Here is a 15,359-nt window from a genome sequence, read left to right as displayed (position 1 = left end):
TACTAAAATATTTCAATAACTGATCAAACACGATTAATCGGATTAATCATTTCAGCCCTAATGAAAACAAAAGGAAAACTGTAAAAGTTGAACCTAAATTCCTCACAAAAGTAACCAACAGGACGCATAGAAAACAGACCGACTCGCGTGATAATCTAGTAAATTCTGGGTTTTGTCCTCACCTGGGTTCTGTTGAAGGCCACCCGGGCAAAGACGGCCTGCGAGATGCCGGCCCGCTTCAGCTCGTCCCTCACCCACTGGTAGATCTCAGAGGAAACCTCCGTGTTGGAGCCCACCTGAGGCTCCATGGGCTTGGTGTGGGAGTTGCGGTTCACAGGTGGGTGGTTGAGGTACTGCTGCGACAACGACTGCTGCGCCAGCAGCCGGTTCACCGCGTACTGCTGGTTGAGGATCTGCGCCATCACGAGCTGCTGGTTCACCAGCTGGGGGCTGATGGGCGTGGACACCAACCCCGGATGGTGCAGGCCAGGGAGCTGCGGCTGCCGGCCGCCCGTTTGGCCGCCGTGCGGGGGAGCGTGCGGCAGCGGTGGCACCGGTGAAGATGGCGTCTGCTCTGCGGTGCTGCCAGGGATGGGCTGCTGCTGGGAGAAACCCAGGTGGTTGTGGTTGTGGTTGGAGCCGGGAGGGGAGAGATCCGATAGGCTGTCCATCTCCGCTGGAGAAAGAAGGGAAATAGAAAACACAAGCCAAACTCATCATTACGGCTGCAATTAAGGACTTTTTAGTAATCGATTATTCTGATGATTAATCAATTATTCTGACGACTGATTGATTAATTGGATTAAAAACCCAAAACGCCATTCCTGACATGTAAATATGAACAATGTTCTTATTTATATAAAGCGTAGTGATTAATCATGATTAATCACAGCGCCAGTGTGATTAATTTGATTAAATCTCTTGATCAATTGACAGCACTACATATCTAGCATAACTTTTTAATGTTTTCATCAATATTAAGAAATTACTGACTTAAAAGCAGCTGAAAAGTTTGTCAGTTTTATCTTATTCTGTGTAGGGTTGCAAATAACCATTATATCAGTATATGATTATTCTATCAATTATGATTATTCTATCAAACCGGCACATTCTGTTGATTTAACCATTAAGTCTTTTTATAAAATATTAGAAATACATTGAAAGATGAAAATGAACAATTTAATTCCTTTTTCAAGTAAGAAAATGAACATTTTCTTGCCTAAAATGCAGCAACATTTAATTCTTTTGGTGCAAAAGAGCTAAAATAATATTTCTAACGTCAACATGTAGAAGCTCAGCCCCTTCTGCTCGACTCATCAATGCAGTGTAGATCTATTCTTTAGATTAACTAATTAATAACTGGATAGGGAGATTTTTTCAGGAGATATTTTATCTTCACAGAATTTGAACCAGGCTACCTGAGGAGTTTTGTTTAGAACATTTTTACAAAAGCTTTTTTTTAATATAATTGCAAAATGTGTAGATTTTTGCTTTGAACTAGATGTTCTTTCAGCAAAAGGCCTTTTTTTACAGTGCATATCCCATTTAACAATTAATCGATTACTAAATTAGTTGACGATTATTTCAACAATCAATTCAAAACGATTCATATAATTATTTTGTGTTTATTTGTAAGCATGACAGGGGAAAAAAAGCTTAAACAAACTAGTTTTATGTTTTTTTTTTTTTTAAGAGAATCAGCAGGTCAAACTTTTAAAAGAAGCAAAAATCTGTATCAGTCTGTAAAATCCGGATTATTACATCTCTAACCATAACCACAGATTCTAATCCGGGGAAACAAACCAGACCTGGTCTGCGCCGGATCAAATTATTGCCTGGGATCAAAGCTTGGCTGATTGTTAACATTCTTGGTTTTGCTCTTTATGGGGAGGCAATACAATCAGGAGCTTTGAAAAGGAAATTATTAAAACTAAAATACCAACAAAAAGATACTGTAAGTCTGTGTTTTTTGTTTTTTTTTCCCCTTCAGAGGGCTCTTCATCGACGAGTGGATGTGCCACAGCTGGTTATCCGGCTTAAAAAGAAGAAGATGTAACTGCTGATAAAAGAGCCTCATTGTGTTTGACCTGTGTGTCTCATGCCTTCAGAATTAAGTTCAGAATGTGTTTGGCCTCGTGGAAAAAAAAAAAAAAAAGAGAGAGAGATTGCACACAGACAGTGGTGCATGTGTGTGTCTGGCTGGGATTTATGTTGGTGTGTAAATGCATGCTTAATTCTAAAATAAGGAACACACGCTGGCCAATGTGACAATTTTAGGGATGGATGGTGTAAATATAAATGTGAAAAACAGAGACAGAATAAACATCAGTGCATGTAGAAACCACCTCGTTTTAATGTTCTTCACCTTCCAGAGTTTAAGTGAACCGAAATTAAATGTTTTTGTTGTCATTTGAAGGCATTTTCGGAGATTTCTGTGGTGTCTCTTCTTTCGGGAATCTTTAAGTCCATAATGGCTGCTGGGGAATATTTTAAGACTTGTTTAAATGATGTGCTAAGAGGATGAAAACAATGATTTAACATTCAAAGTGCTACCCACAGAGAAGTGAATAAGCAGCTGGAATAGTTTTTAGGTTGCAGAGGATTTTTTTTTTTCCATCTTCTGTGCCGAACGAGTGAGGGGGAAGCATTCAAGGATTCATCCGCGCGGCGATGCTAACTACTCGGAAGTGGGCTGCGGCCTCCACATCATATGGGATTAATGTTAAAGATTTGGGTTCCCCCCCCCCTTTTGATAGAGCAAAATGTTTCAGCAGATGGAAGATTATCTGCATGGGCGTTTTCCAAAAAAATATTGATAATCGTGTCTATGAGGTGCTTGCTCTATAACTGTCAGGATGCAGGAAACCACCGTCCAAGACAGGTCTATTGAGCCTTTTTTTAACAAATGGTGTTGAGTGGAGGGGTGGCGAGGATAAAACAAGAACAAAACAACAAAAAAAGGTTGGTAATAATCACATCTTTTCTCATAATCCCTGGCATTCCTTGGCTCTGATGGTATGACATGCCTATTCACTCCTATATGAATGTGTGTGTGTGCATATGCTTGCACATGCAGACTGCTGGGGGGCATGCTCACAACACACAAACAGAGGCACATGGAGGTATTTCCATGCAAATTGAAAAGAGAAGGGGTGACAGAAGAGCATGGCAGGCCCTGGGAGGAAAAAAAAAAAACGGCTGCCGCAGAAGCGGGAGTCCTCATGTGGAATCCTGCCACAAAAGAGCCCCGGATTAAACGCACAATGGGAATGGGATGTGAGCTGAGGGAGAGAGCATGTGTGTGTGTGTGTGTGTGTGTGTGTGTTTGACAGAGTGAATGAAAAAGGGATTGACCCAACTCTCACTTTTACGTTGGCTTTCCTAGGGATCGGGAACTTTACTCAATAACCAGGAACTTTAACCGAAGCACAGATAAATAACTTCAATTCTCAGTTTAGCTGCGTTTTTCCAGCAGATTTCTCTCCACATGTTGCCATAGATCAACCCAATTAGATGGACTCTGCCACAAGACTGTGGTGGACTACTGACATATATGTGCTGGGGTTTTATCTGACATTTGGTTAACATGACATGTGGGTGCTAGAGTTTGTGTCTGACTGCACATCTTGAGATGTTAACACTGCAAATGTGCACCAATGTGGTTGGTTTTCTTATCGCAGCGTAAAGTTCCTGGCTGAAGGACTTTATACGCGACCGTTTTTATGAGTTGTCACGATTACGCAGAGTTTAGATCATTATTTGAGTGGAAAGGTGACTACATGTTCAGGGTTTCTCCTAAAAATCATGCAACTTGTGCGTTTATTATGAGAAGATTTGAGTTTTCTTCTTTCCTGCTTCAAAGGTTTGTGCTTTCTAACAATAAATTCAAATAGAAACAAAAACCCTCCATTAATAAGTGGAACAGCTGATTCTTTTAGGCTTTTTTTTTCCCTGTGGCAAATCTGCATGAGATCGACGCTTTAGCAAACAAAATCTTGAGTCCTGATTATTCCCAAAAGTAAAATTTTTCTTGCCTGAAAATCCAACATAGCTGCCAAATTAATAAGAAATGTATAGAATATAAATTTGATTCTTCAGCACATCTGGCTCCAGGGTAAATAAACCCATTAACGGAACAACCACCATTTTTAATTCTTCATCTGACCAATCAGAGGGAATTTGCTCTTAAAGTGACATAATCCAAATCATTCTCTGACGACAATGTGATTCAAGCAACACAGATTGTTTGTAAACTTGCTGTGTGTAATGTGTTTGGCTGATATTACTTTGCAGTCATAAATTGTGAGAATGGGTAAATTAAATGCCTAATTTTTCATTGTTCTGCCATGAGTCTCAACATATTTCAAACGATTTTTAACTGATTGACCAACAAAAGTGAAAGCATAGAGGTGAAGTGGAAAGGAAGTGCGGAGTGACTGAAAGCTTTTATCTTTTCTTTTCAAAGAGTTTCAGTCAGACCTTTTTCACAACTTAACTAAACTTTAAACTTCTTGTATTTTATCTCTGTTGCGTTTCTAAAACAAGCAGCACACTGTACTTTTCAGTTTCCTTGAAAAAAAATTAAAACGATTCCTTTTTCTTTCACATCACAAATTACCTGTTGTTTTTACAAATAATCCCAGAGGTGTGAATACTTTTACGTGTTAACAATAATATTAGTTGAGCCTCCAGATCAAATTCCCTAAAATATCACTGTCCCTCTGAAATCTACTCAAAATAAAATCAAGCATTTGAAATAGTACATTATGAGATTTCTTTTCTAAGTTAAGGTAGAATGTTTGACAAGTTTCAGCTTTCATGGAGGAAAAGAGCTCTTAAAGTGACTCATGTTTCATTTCTGCATGACTTTAAATTAGCATGAATTGCTTTTTAGAACCAGAAATAAGATTTTAATTAAAATTCTAGTTAGGAGAGTCAGAAGGTAACTATTTTAGTTTATGCATTTAGGAATAAAATGTTGCTTCTCAAATACTGAGTGGGTGACTGTTTCTTCTATTAAAGTTTGAAATGGAGATTTACAGTTAACCTTGGGAAAACAGGAGCTAAACTTGCAGGTATTGTGGTTGGGTTACAGTAAAGCTGCAGGTTATTAATGTGTGTGTTTTAAGCGTGTGTGTGTGCCCATGCTGTAACCTACCTAGCGTATTGGCACGCGGGCTCTCACGGAGGACACACGTCCCCAGGTAGCCCTCCAGCTGGGAGGGTTGGCGCATGCCTGCACGGGCGAATACACACAGAGACACACACACGCACACGCACACACACACCACGCCGTGCAGGCGTGAGGAGAGAAACACAGGGGTTAAGGCTTTCTACAGATTGTCTCTCCCACTTCCAGCTACGCAGGAATAAAAAGCATCAGCATCACTACAAAAAGGCCAGACTGGCAGCTGCAGCAGCTCCCCGTCTGAGGAACATAAAACCGGATAGAAAACAAGTGTGACAGAAAACGTGTGGGAGTGAAGCAAGAGAAAACACAAGAACAGCGGCTCTGAAGTAAATAATGTACCCGGTGTACGTTGTCACTTTAAAAGGATCAGATAAAATATGATCGCAGCACACCGTTTGCATGCAGGATGTGAAAACATTTTTGATAAAGAATCTCGTCTGTCATCGCTGTGAGGAATAGCATCCTGGCAAAAAAAAAAAAAGATTCAGCTCAACAGATTACTAAAACTAATATCTCACCATTGCCTGCTGCCCTACAGGTTCCTCAGCACAGAGCTGCTCCGCTTAATAAAACTACAGAAACGTATATCTGATAACTATCTCCAGCTTTGGTGGAACTGGCATTATATGACCCCCATTTCCTGGCAGGTCAAAGGGTATTTTTTTTAGATTATATAAAGTAATGCATTGGTAGAGAGGTAGATAAGAAATCTAATTTAATTCCAGATGAGGTAGTGGACAGTTAAAGCCATTGCTGCCTTTTATTCACAGAGTTACACAAAGCATAAAAAGAAAATGTTCAGAAATGTTTGTTGGTTGTGGTAATAATAGCTCATTTTGAGATGCAGTAACTGAGAGAAAGAAAGCACACCCTGCCCACCTTCCGTATTTTCTGCACAATAAATTGATAAAGAGTAAAAGTTACAATCAAAAAATGTGACACAAAGAGGGAAAAAACATTTATGTGCATTAGACACATTTAAGTGACATTTAGTCACATTTATTTAGACATTTTCAGCTAGCTTTCCTTGTGCTGCAGACGCTAATGTTTAATCCTTGGTTCATATCGATATTAATTAATATTTAATGCATCAGTCCAAAAATAAAAACATGTATAAGTCGCAGAACAAGACAAACTATGAAAATAAGTGTGACTTTTAGTGTGGAAAATATGGTAATTAAAAATGAAACTGACATCAAGTTTACAAAACACAAGCAAAAGTTTCCAAAATGCTGTTATTAATTACACAAAATACGAGGAGCAAAATGGAAAAGCTGATTGTGGAAAAAACTGAACAGACCCAATTAAGAGAAAATCCAACAACCGCCAAAACTCCATTCTTTGCATTTTGTGAAGAAATAAGTCGCCCTCTGTGTCTTCTTCAGAGGTTTTCACGTTGTTTCCCTCAGTAGTTCTTGGTGCAGCGTCCCCACAGGCGAGGGGGTGAACAGGTTTTTGAATTAGCTTAAATCATTTCACACAATCGAATCAGCTGAAAATTTAAGAAATGTTGCAACTTTGGTCCTCAGTTGAACCGAGTCTACCGGACTCTCAGGTGTGAAAACAGAATCCGAAGCACTTTATAAATGCAGACGTGTTGTTGTTTTCACAAACTGTCCTGACATGAACATTAACATCCACCAAGCTATCTGAGGCCTGGAGAGTCTGGGATGAAGCTGTTGGTATCATTTTAACATTTTTCAGAAGGTGAGGTTGAGTTTTTCTGGGAAAAAACTTTTCCATGAAGATTAGCAAACGACTTAAACGTTTTGCATTAATGGATGTAGAATCATGGACTTTAAATTGTTCATGAAGAGTTTCATAAGCCTTCCAGGATTGATGAGAAGCTCCTCTAAAGCTACTGCTGAGTCTTCCTAACGTGGCGTTGAGGTAACACACATCCAGACCAGCAAACAGTAAACACTCCTGCTTTTATAGAGGTCACAACCCAAAAGGGTCCACTAAGATTTTCCACAAACATATTTTCCATTCCTACCTTAATAATGCCAACAACAAAGGTTATATTTACATGTTTTTTTGACCAGATCATTTCTAATGTCCTAATAAACAACACCATGGAGCTGAGAAACGGTGTACTTTCTTATTCCAATGGTTGTAAGTCCTTTTGACCTTGAAATATTAGATAACAAGATAAAAATGTATCTGTGTAGCGTTCAACAGCAGGAAGACAAAGAGCCGTTTGGATAGGGGACATATTGTGATGATGACTGGTGCGAGTGTGTGTTAAAAAGTGTGTGTGCGTGTGTGTCTGTATGCAGAGACAAAAGTGTGAGCGCCATACTTTGCGCCCCTCCGTTTTGCTTACCCATCATATCTTTTGTCTTCTTGAAATGTTTATACCAGCGCCCAAATTCCTGACACTTTGCCGCCGACACATTTGCATAGTAAGTGCTGTTCACAATGGAGGAAATCATACTCTGAAAGAGAGAGATTGATTGAGAGAGAGCGGGAGAGACTTTTAGATTCTCACTGTGGAAAATACAGACATAATATTAGAGCTGGTGGAACATGCAGCAACACTGTCGCTTGTCAAAGCAAATAAAATACAGGGGAGGATAAAAGTGTAAGACATGCAGATGTGTACGATTCTTTCCTTCCAAACGCACAAGAAATTACATGAAACAAGGTTTAATCTGTTATTTTTATTTATTTTTTTATCAAATGCCACAGAGTTTGTCTTTTGCAGTGTGGGTATTATTAATCAAGAACAAGAATATTTACCTTCAAAAGGAACATAGCAATGTATTAAGCACCAACAGCTGTGGAGGTGTTTCATGTGAGCGAATACGAATCTTTTTATTTTTATTTGCGCAATCTGTTGGAGACAAAAAACTTCAAGCGGGTCGGGGTCCGCAGCGAGCATGTCGCTCTGTGACGCCGACTCTCCCTATACAGTTGACTCTCTGCTCTCTCAACATTTACCTCCAACCTGAGACAAACAAAAGCCCCATTTATTAAATCCCCATGCAGTTTCATTAAAACGAGCGTTTTAACACCTCGCCAGCCTCCGGGTGAATGCAGAAAGAAAAAATGTTTTTGATTGTTATAAATATTCAAAAGAACCAAACCATCTGTTTTCAAATTATAGGTATGCCATCTTTATCGTTTTCTATAATATATGCGCTCGGAGGTTTTGTGCGGGGGACCTTCTGGCAGAACGAGCACAAACCAACTGTTTCAGCATAATTCTGCTTTTCTGGCTTCAGCTTCTCCGCGCAGAACGGGGAGGAAAAAGCCAACAGCTGTGCCATCAAAAAGGTCAGAGCAACTCTGAACTCCTGACCTTTTGTATTAAAGGGATACTTCAGATTTATTTCATGTAAGGTTCTGTTAAGAGGTTTTGACTGGTAGATCTCTGCAGAAGTAGTTAGAGCAAAGTGAAGACAAATCATGTTAAAAGACCTGCAGATATAATTTTATAAATGATCTGAACACGTAATAAGGACTTTTTTATATACAGGTGGCAAAACAAACTGGATTTTCCTGCTACGAATGTAAATAAAGCTCAATATGCTTAATTTGCCAGACACATTTCACATGGGAAAGGCCCACAGCAGCACAGATCCACCACTGTACCTAACAGTGTGGATGAGGTTGAGGTTTCGTTTCAAGTCAGACTCAGCTGGACTGTTTGTTACTTTGGGTTAAAATACAAAGTCTGACCAAAACACATGGTTCAGCTGAGGTTTTCTGCTGCATTCTAGCTCAAACTTCTGACAGACTGTGGTTCATGCCTTCAAAACAACAAATTGCTTATAGTGTGTGAATAAGAAGCAACTGAGATAAGAACCAGTTCTTGTAACCCCTTTTCTGCACCAGCAGGTTCTCCATTCTTTCCCCTTTTGCAGGCTTTTTGGAAGGTTGATGTTAATCGCAGCGCAACGCCAAATTTGGTGTAAATCACCATGAACGTCTACATAAATCACCAGAACTGTTTAAAGGTACAAACCTTATTTTGCAGTTTATGTTTACAAGACTGGAGTTTTTGATGAGACAGAAATCAGCTTTCATTTTGGCCTGTCTACTGCAGGTAAAATATTAATCAGCCAACATCCCAGCAGAACCAGACTTTAAAAAGGTCTGAAATGTCCCATTAAGTTACAGATAAGACAACAATGGTTTCTTAAATAAAACCGTCGTTGACCTTTACTTCAAATTAGTACAGTCTGCCAAAAGTCTTTAATAACACGCCTTAGTTTTATCTTGCTGATGGTTAATCTAGTTTGGCAGGAAATTGTTGTTGAACTATGTAAGACAACCTTGTAAGATGGTATCAAAATGCAGTGTGAAGCTTAAACTCGTCTAAAAGAAAACACTGGACAGCAGAAAAACAGCCAGTTGTTCTCTCCATCGTCTCCTTCACTGTAAAGACACTAAAGCTTCTTTGCAGTCTCCCAAAATGTTTTTCTGTTACATTTTTCACATTCCAGAGACATTCTCTGCAACTTCCCACAAAGTATCACAAGGATCTAACCGTGAATACTGAGAACTGCATCACTTCATTTCCTTTGAATTCAATTCAGTTTATCTACAAGGAACCAATAAACCACAAATGTTAAACCAGAAATGTATATTTAAACCAATCTAAAACAGATTCCAGTCTGATCTTACTTATAATGCAATGCAATTAAAGTGCCACTACTGTTAATACGATCTGACCGCAGAGTTTTATGCTGCATTCCAGTTTTACTTGGAACTGGGAAATTCTGACTTCCTGGTCGGAAAAATCGATCAGAAACCCATTCGAAGTTGGATTTCCCTTTGGAAAACTGAAAAACTCCAAGTAGTTGGAGTTTTGGTAGTTGGTAGAGGCAATTTTTGATGTGGGCAGTTGCCCAGGATGATATCAGTAAACGGGACACCCAAGAACCAGAAAATAAAATACCGTATTTTCCGCACTATAAGGTGCACCTAAAAACCTTCAATTTAAGCCAACGGATTATAAGCCAACAGTGCACCTTATAATCCGGTGCGCCTTATATATGGACCAATATTGAGCCACAACAGGTCTCGCAACTACGGTAAGCAGCCGCCAACTTCATTTTCACCCGTAGAAGAAGCGGTGCATGCTGGGATAGTTGTCAGAACGCTGGTTTGTTAATAAAGTTTGACTGACCTATCTACCTACCGACCGTCTAGAATCAGGTCGTCTGCAGGTCATGTAGCACCACGTTCTCCACCAACATGCTGTGCGCGAACGGAGAAGGGTGACCATCGTCCGGCCACGCCCCGGCCCAGTTGCGGAAGGCTCTTCTCCCCGACCGAGGAGGGGAGCGGGGAAGAGAGACAGAGACTGTGGCGGCAGTGTGTCGTTTGGTCTGTGTTACCCAGAAAGCAGTTGGGCACAATATTGCAACACCAACACCGTGAGTGAAACAATGACTGGGGCAGCCTACTATATAAAGTACTGGGGGACCACTTCTTTATTATTGCACATACACATTTGTAGAGAATGGAACAAATTGCGTCTATTCTATGCGCCGTATAATGTGGTGCGCCTTATATATGAAAAAAAGTTTTAAAATAGGCCATTTATTGAAGGTGCGCCTAATAATCCGGTGCGCCTTATGGTGCGGAAAATACGATAAGTCTTTTTTGCTGAACTTCTTAGATTGTTAGAAAACCACTTTTCTGTTCAAACTGTAACATGTCAGATCTAAAACTTATTCCAATGATCAAATTAAAGTGGATAAGACTGTTATCTGTTGCAGTTAGGATATTGATTGCTCATGGTGTTTTAATAGAACCCCACTTGAAAGTTAATTCATTTTATAAAGCTGGAACGACACAACAAAAACTTCAGAAAGACACCGGCGGAAAGAACAATGAGAGTAGTCAGTAGAAGATCTTGATTGTGGTAGAAAACATTTAAATGTTGAGAAAATGGTTCACAACACTGTGAAAATAAAACATAACTAATCTATACTGTGTGGAGCAGATGGTGAGCACACTTTCAGAAGCTGATTTTATCTTAATATTTCTGGGAAAAATGAAGACAGCTGAGCAGAGTCACATTGGCGACTGCAGCTGGGTGTGAATCTGTGCCAAGCATGTTGTGGTGCATCATCCCGCCATGATGAAAAACAAGAGGGGGGAGACGGGGGGCAGAGAGGTCTGCAGTCGGACTTCAACAGTATAACAAAGCGGTCCTTTATAGATTTATTGAAAAGGCTTCATTCAATAAAAAAACCCTGATGGAGTTCAGGTTGGGGTTAGGAAGTCAGAATTAGCTTTTTAATGGGTCATACATTTATGTATGAAGCACTTCCTTCTTTAGAGTTTACGCAATATTGTTATTAGCAAAGAATAAATAGTAGTTCAACCTTTTGTGGTCGATTCCTTGGGAAGTGGCGAAGCCGGCCTGGTTTCCTGCCGTGTGTTTTAGCTCGGGGGGGGGGGGTAGAGATGGGAATATTCTGGATGATAAATGGCGTACCTGGCAGTGAACCATGCAATCCAGTTTAACCTGGTTCCAGCAGCCCAAATATCCACCTGAAAAGGCTAAATTTAAAGTGAATACAGTTCTCCTTTTAGTTCAGGGGGGCTGGGATAATGAACTCCTCTCCTCTAGCCTGCCATGTTTTATTTACAGTATATCTGGGCTAAGGCGGCTCCAGGCAACAAACAAGAGGCCTGCAGATCTCCCTCTCTCTCTTTCTCTCGCTCCCTCTTCCTCCGCCATCTTTGACACAGATGTTCTAATAAACGCTCCTCATTAATCAGCCCTCTCCCTCAATACATCACTCTACCTCTCACAGGGGGCCCAGCCTGTATGTGTGAGGAGAAACAACACACACACACACCTATTCTGCGTCCCCCCACTGCTCTGTCACACACACATGCAGACGCACTAAGTGAAATCAAGCAGATAACCAGCGCCTCTGCTTCCACTGAGGAGCCAGCGGGAGGGCTGAGCTTCTGTGTGTCAACAGGTAGTAACTCTGCCTCTGTGCCTGCATGTGTGTTCATGTGTTGTGTGTGTGTGTGTATGTGGACCCTTTAAATGATAGCCATCTGCAGCACAGAGCCCTTATCGGCAAGACCAGGAAGTGGCACTGGGCTACTATCGGTCCCCAACATCTACTCCACTCCCCGACATAGGAGACAGGAAGAGAGAGAGAAGTGTGTGTCTGCGTGTGTGTGTAAGTGGATCGCAGTGCAGCAACCAGGTACTGTGCACACATGCACACACACACACACACACACACACACAGATTGCGCCGGTTGCCTGAATCAATTGGGAAAAAGCGAATCCTATTTGCGACACTGCGCCTCGCCGCTCGCCAACATCTAACAGAGCTCAATTATGGCACATATTCATCTCAACTGGGATGACCCCCACCCTCCACCGCCGCCGCCACACAGAGACGCCACGCACTGGCAGCCAGGTTGCGCCTGTGGCAGCCGAGGTGGTGAAGGCCTCGCAAAGATGGCATTTTGATGACTTTGCTGCTACACGACGCAGCAGCTGGTGCATCAGGGGCAGCTCAGCGAGAGAGTGGAAGGGGGGAAATTCTCGTTTGTTGCCATAGTTTCTGCAAACCAAACGAGGGTATGGGGTTTCTAAGCTTGGTAGCATCTATACCTGAAACGATTAGTCGGATTAATCATTTTTGAAATAATTGTCAACCAATTTAGTAATCGATTAATCGCTAACTGGAGACTCAAAAACATGACATTTGCTGAAAAACAACATACTGAGAGCAGTAATTAAGCCATAAACGGTACATATATATTCTGCATTTAAGATCAGAAACGGATCATCAATAGTTCTTAAAGACCAGATTCATGTAGATCAGTTTGTCATTAATTATGAGTACGGCTGAAACGATTAATCGTTTTCAATCAAATATTGAAATAATCGTCAACTAATTTAGTAATCGATTCATTATTAATTGGAGTAAACAAGGTCAAAAAACAACACACTCAGAGCAGTAATTAAGCCAAAACTGCAGAAAAATATCGACATTTGTATGCAAGATTAAAAAGCGGTATAATTTTATCATCACCTGATTCAAATTCTGTTAAAAAATATCTTATTAAGCACCTTTTACGACCCAATTATTAATCAGTTAATCCAAAAAATAATCAATAGATTAGTCCTATAATGTTTTGATGTAAAGTCAAGCAGAAAGGGCTGAGCTTTTCACGTTTTATTATTAAATAAAAAAATCTATAGAGTGCCAATTATTTTTATCCGATTAATTGATTAATCGTCAGAATAGTCAGTAACTAAAATAATTAGCTGCAGTCCTAGCAGCTGATTGTTCGATGAGAAGTTTAATTTTGCGGATGCTTCTTCGAGTCATTACCCGTTAATGTTTAAGAGCCGCTGTGGGTCACAGCCAATTGCTTGAGGAGTGAGAACAGCGTTCAAACACACAAAGAGTGAAATTAAAGATTTGACGTCGCAGAACACAAAAGAAGAATTTCACGCAATAACAACAATAATAAAGCGTTTTCTTCTCCTCCGTCTCCTCTGAGAGCTGTTCAGAGGTGGGCTTGCTTGCTCACTCACTCGCAGCCATCCTGTCATCTGTTAACCTCGCCTTTTGCTTTGGGATTACACAGCAGAATATCAGGGAAACACTAATCCTAAAAAAGGTGCCAGTCTCCCGTTCCCTCCCACTACGCCCCTTTCTCCTCCCACAGCCCTCGCTGGCTTTGGTTGAAACCTTGCAGGGTAGGGGCCTGGGAGCCGGGGAGAGTGTTTATCAGGGAGCAAACGGCTGGGTGGGGGTAGCCGGACACATGCGGCCCCCACAGAGTAACAGATGTCAAACGCCGTCATAGCAGCCGTCTCTTAGATACAATTGGATCATCAGGACATGTTCTAACAAACCCAAGCCAGAAATTTCAAATTGATAGAGTGGTTTGCAGAATAAAATTCCGGAAAGTATTGTTGCCTCAATAAAATCAACCAACTCCCATCAAACGCCACCGAATTAGCAATCAGAATCCAATTGTATTATAAATACAGCCAATCGAAGGCCTAAGGGGTTTCTTGGACACCATCAGTCGATGTCTTTTGAGGTGGTTTTTGACTCTGCGGTGGCATCAGCCATCTTCAGTGGTCTGGAACGTTGGCACTGCAGCTTATCTGCAGCTGAGATGAAGCAGTTAGATAAGCTCAACGTTAAACGGAGGGTATAATGCATCTTCCATTTTATTGCACAACTGAGCAACTTGTTGTTATAAAAACACTGTATGTATCAAAAACAACTTAATAGATATTTTACTTTGCATGTAGCCCAATCTGATGCCTTGAAATTGGCCTGTGTCTCTTTAAGAAGCTCCTACCTTTTCTCACACTCCCCCTTCAGCACATAGTCACACCAATGCGTCTCCTTTATGCTGTTCTTGGCAGCATTGGAGTGAGAAGCACTTCCTATAATGAGCTCAGCAGACGCGCAGTTCCACCAGGTGTTTGCCAATTGCTGCTGCTGCCACTAGTCTGGAGGAGCAGAGGGGGAGAGGAGCAGGGTAGAGGTGCTCCAAGGTGGAGCTTTGGGAAAATAGGTGGGACTTCTCACACATGCATGAATTTCATAGGGAATGGCATCATAACAGGATATAAAGCTCCAAAAAGTCGATATTGCATCATAACACCACCTATGTTGTAGGACGCCCATCAACCCAGTGCAGGTGGACGATGTCTCCCACCCCATGCATGAAGCTGCTGCTGAACAGAAACTCTTACAGTGACAGATTGCTGAATCCTCGATGCACAAAGGTGCATAACAGAAGATCCTTAAACATCACTGCTCCCAAAAAACTGAATAAGTGTTTCGATCCTTGCTGGTATTTGCAGTTTTCTGTTTGTTGTAAATAATTTGTTGTTTTTGTGCACAAACATGCATGAATGTTTTGCTTAATTGTACATTTCTTTTAATCTGAACATGCTTCCATCTGCCTGTTACTTGAATTTACCTTATTCTTTTCTATTCTATTCTATTCTAACAGCATGATGAAGACTGACGGACACAGGGTGCGTTATTAAATGATAATCTAAACTTTGAACATCTCCCATGGCTTTGCTCAGCACATCATCTGAAAATGGTAAGAGGTTAACCTCCAACCTTCCCAAAACTTTCCTGTCTAAGTGAAAAACAGGATAAGGAAGGTAATTAATAAAAGAAGAGGTTAA

General features: G+C 40.8%; 1 protein-coding gene across 6 annotated transcripts in view; it reads right to left on the bottom strand.

The window, feature by feature from the left end:
• The window catches only part of satb1b (SATB homeobox 1b), an 84,556-nt gene that overhangs the window by 35,529 nt on the left and 33,668 nt on the right, over positions 1 to 15,359 (bottom strand). For all 6 annotated transcript variants that reach the window (XM_008431192.3, XM_008431195.3, XM_008431190.3 and 3 more), the window contains 3 exons: positions 7,518 to 7,629; positions 5,159 to 5,236; positions 183 to 676 (listed from right to left, as the gene is read on the bottom strand). In XM_008431192.3, the coding sequence (XP_008429414.1) occupies positions 183 to 676; positions 5,159 to 5,236; positions 7,518 to 7,629 (684 nt within the window). The remainder of the gene's footprint in view (positions 1 to 182; positions 677 to 5,158; positions 5,237 to 7,517; positions 7,630 to 15,359) is intronic.

The sequence above is a fragment of the Poecilia reticulata genome, chromosome 16 (assembly GCF_904066995.2).
Source record: "Poecilia reticulata chromosome 16, P_reticulata-male-v2, whole genome shotgun sequence".
Lineage (NCBI taxonomy): Eukaryota > Metazoa > Chordata > Actinopteri > Cyprinodontiformes > Poeciliidae > Poecilia > Poecilia reticulata.
The sequence above is the reverse complement of the archived record's forward strand: the minus strand, read 5'-3'. Positions and strand labels throughout refer to the sequence as shown.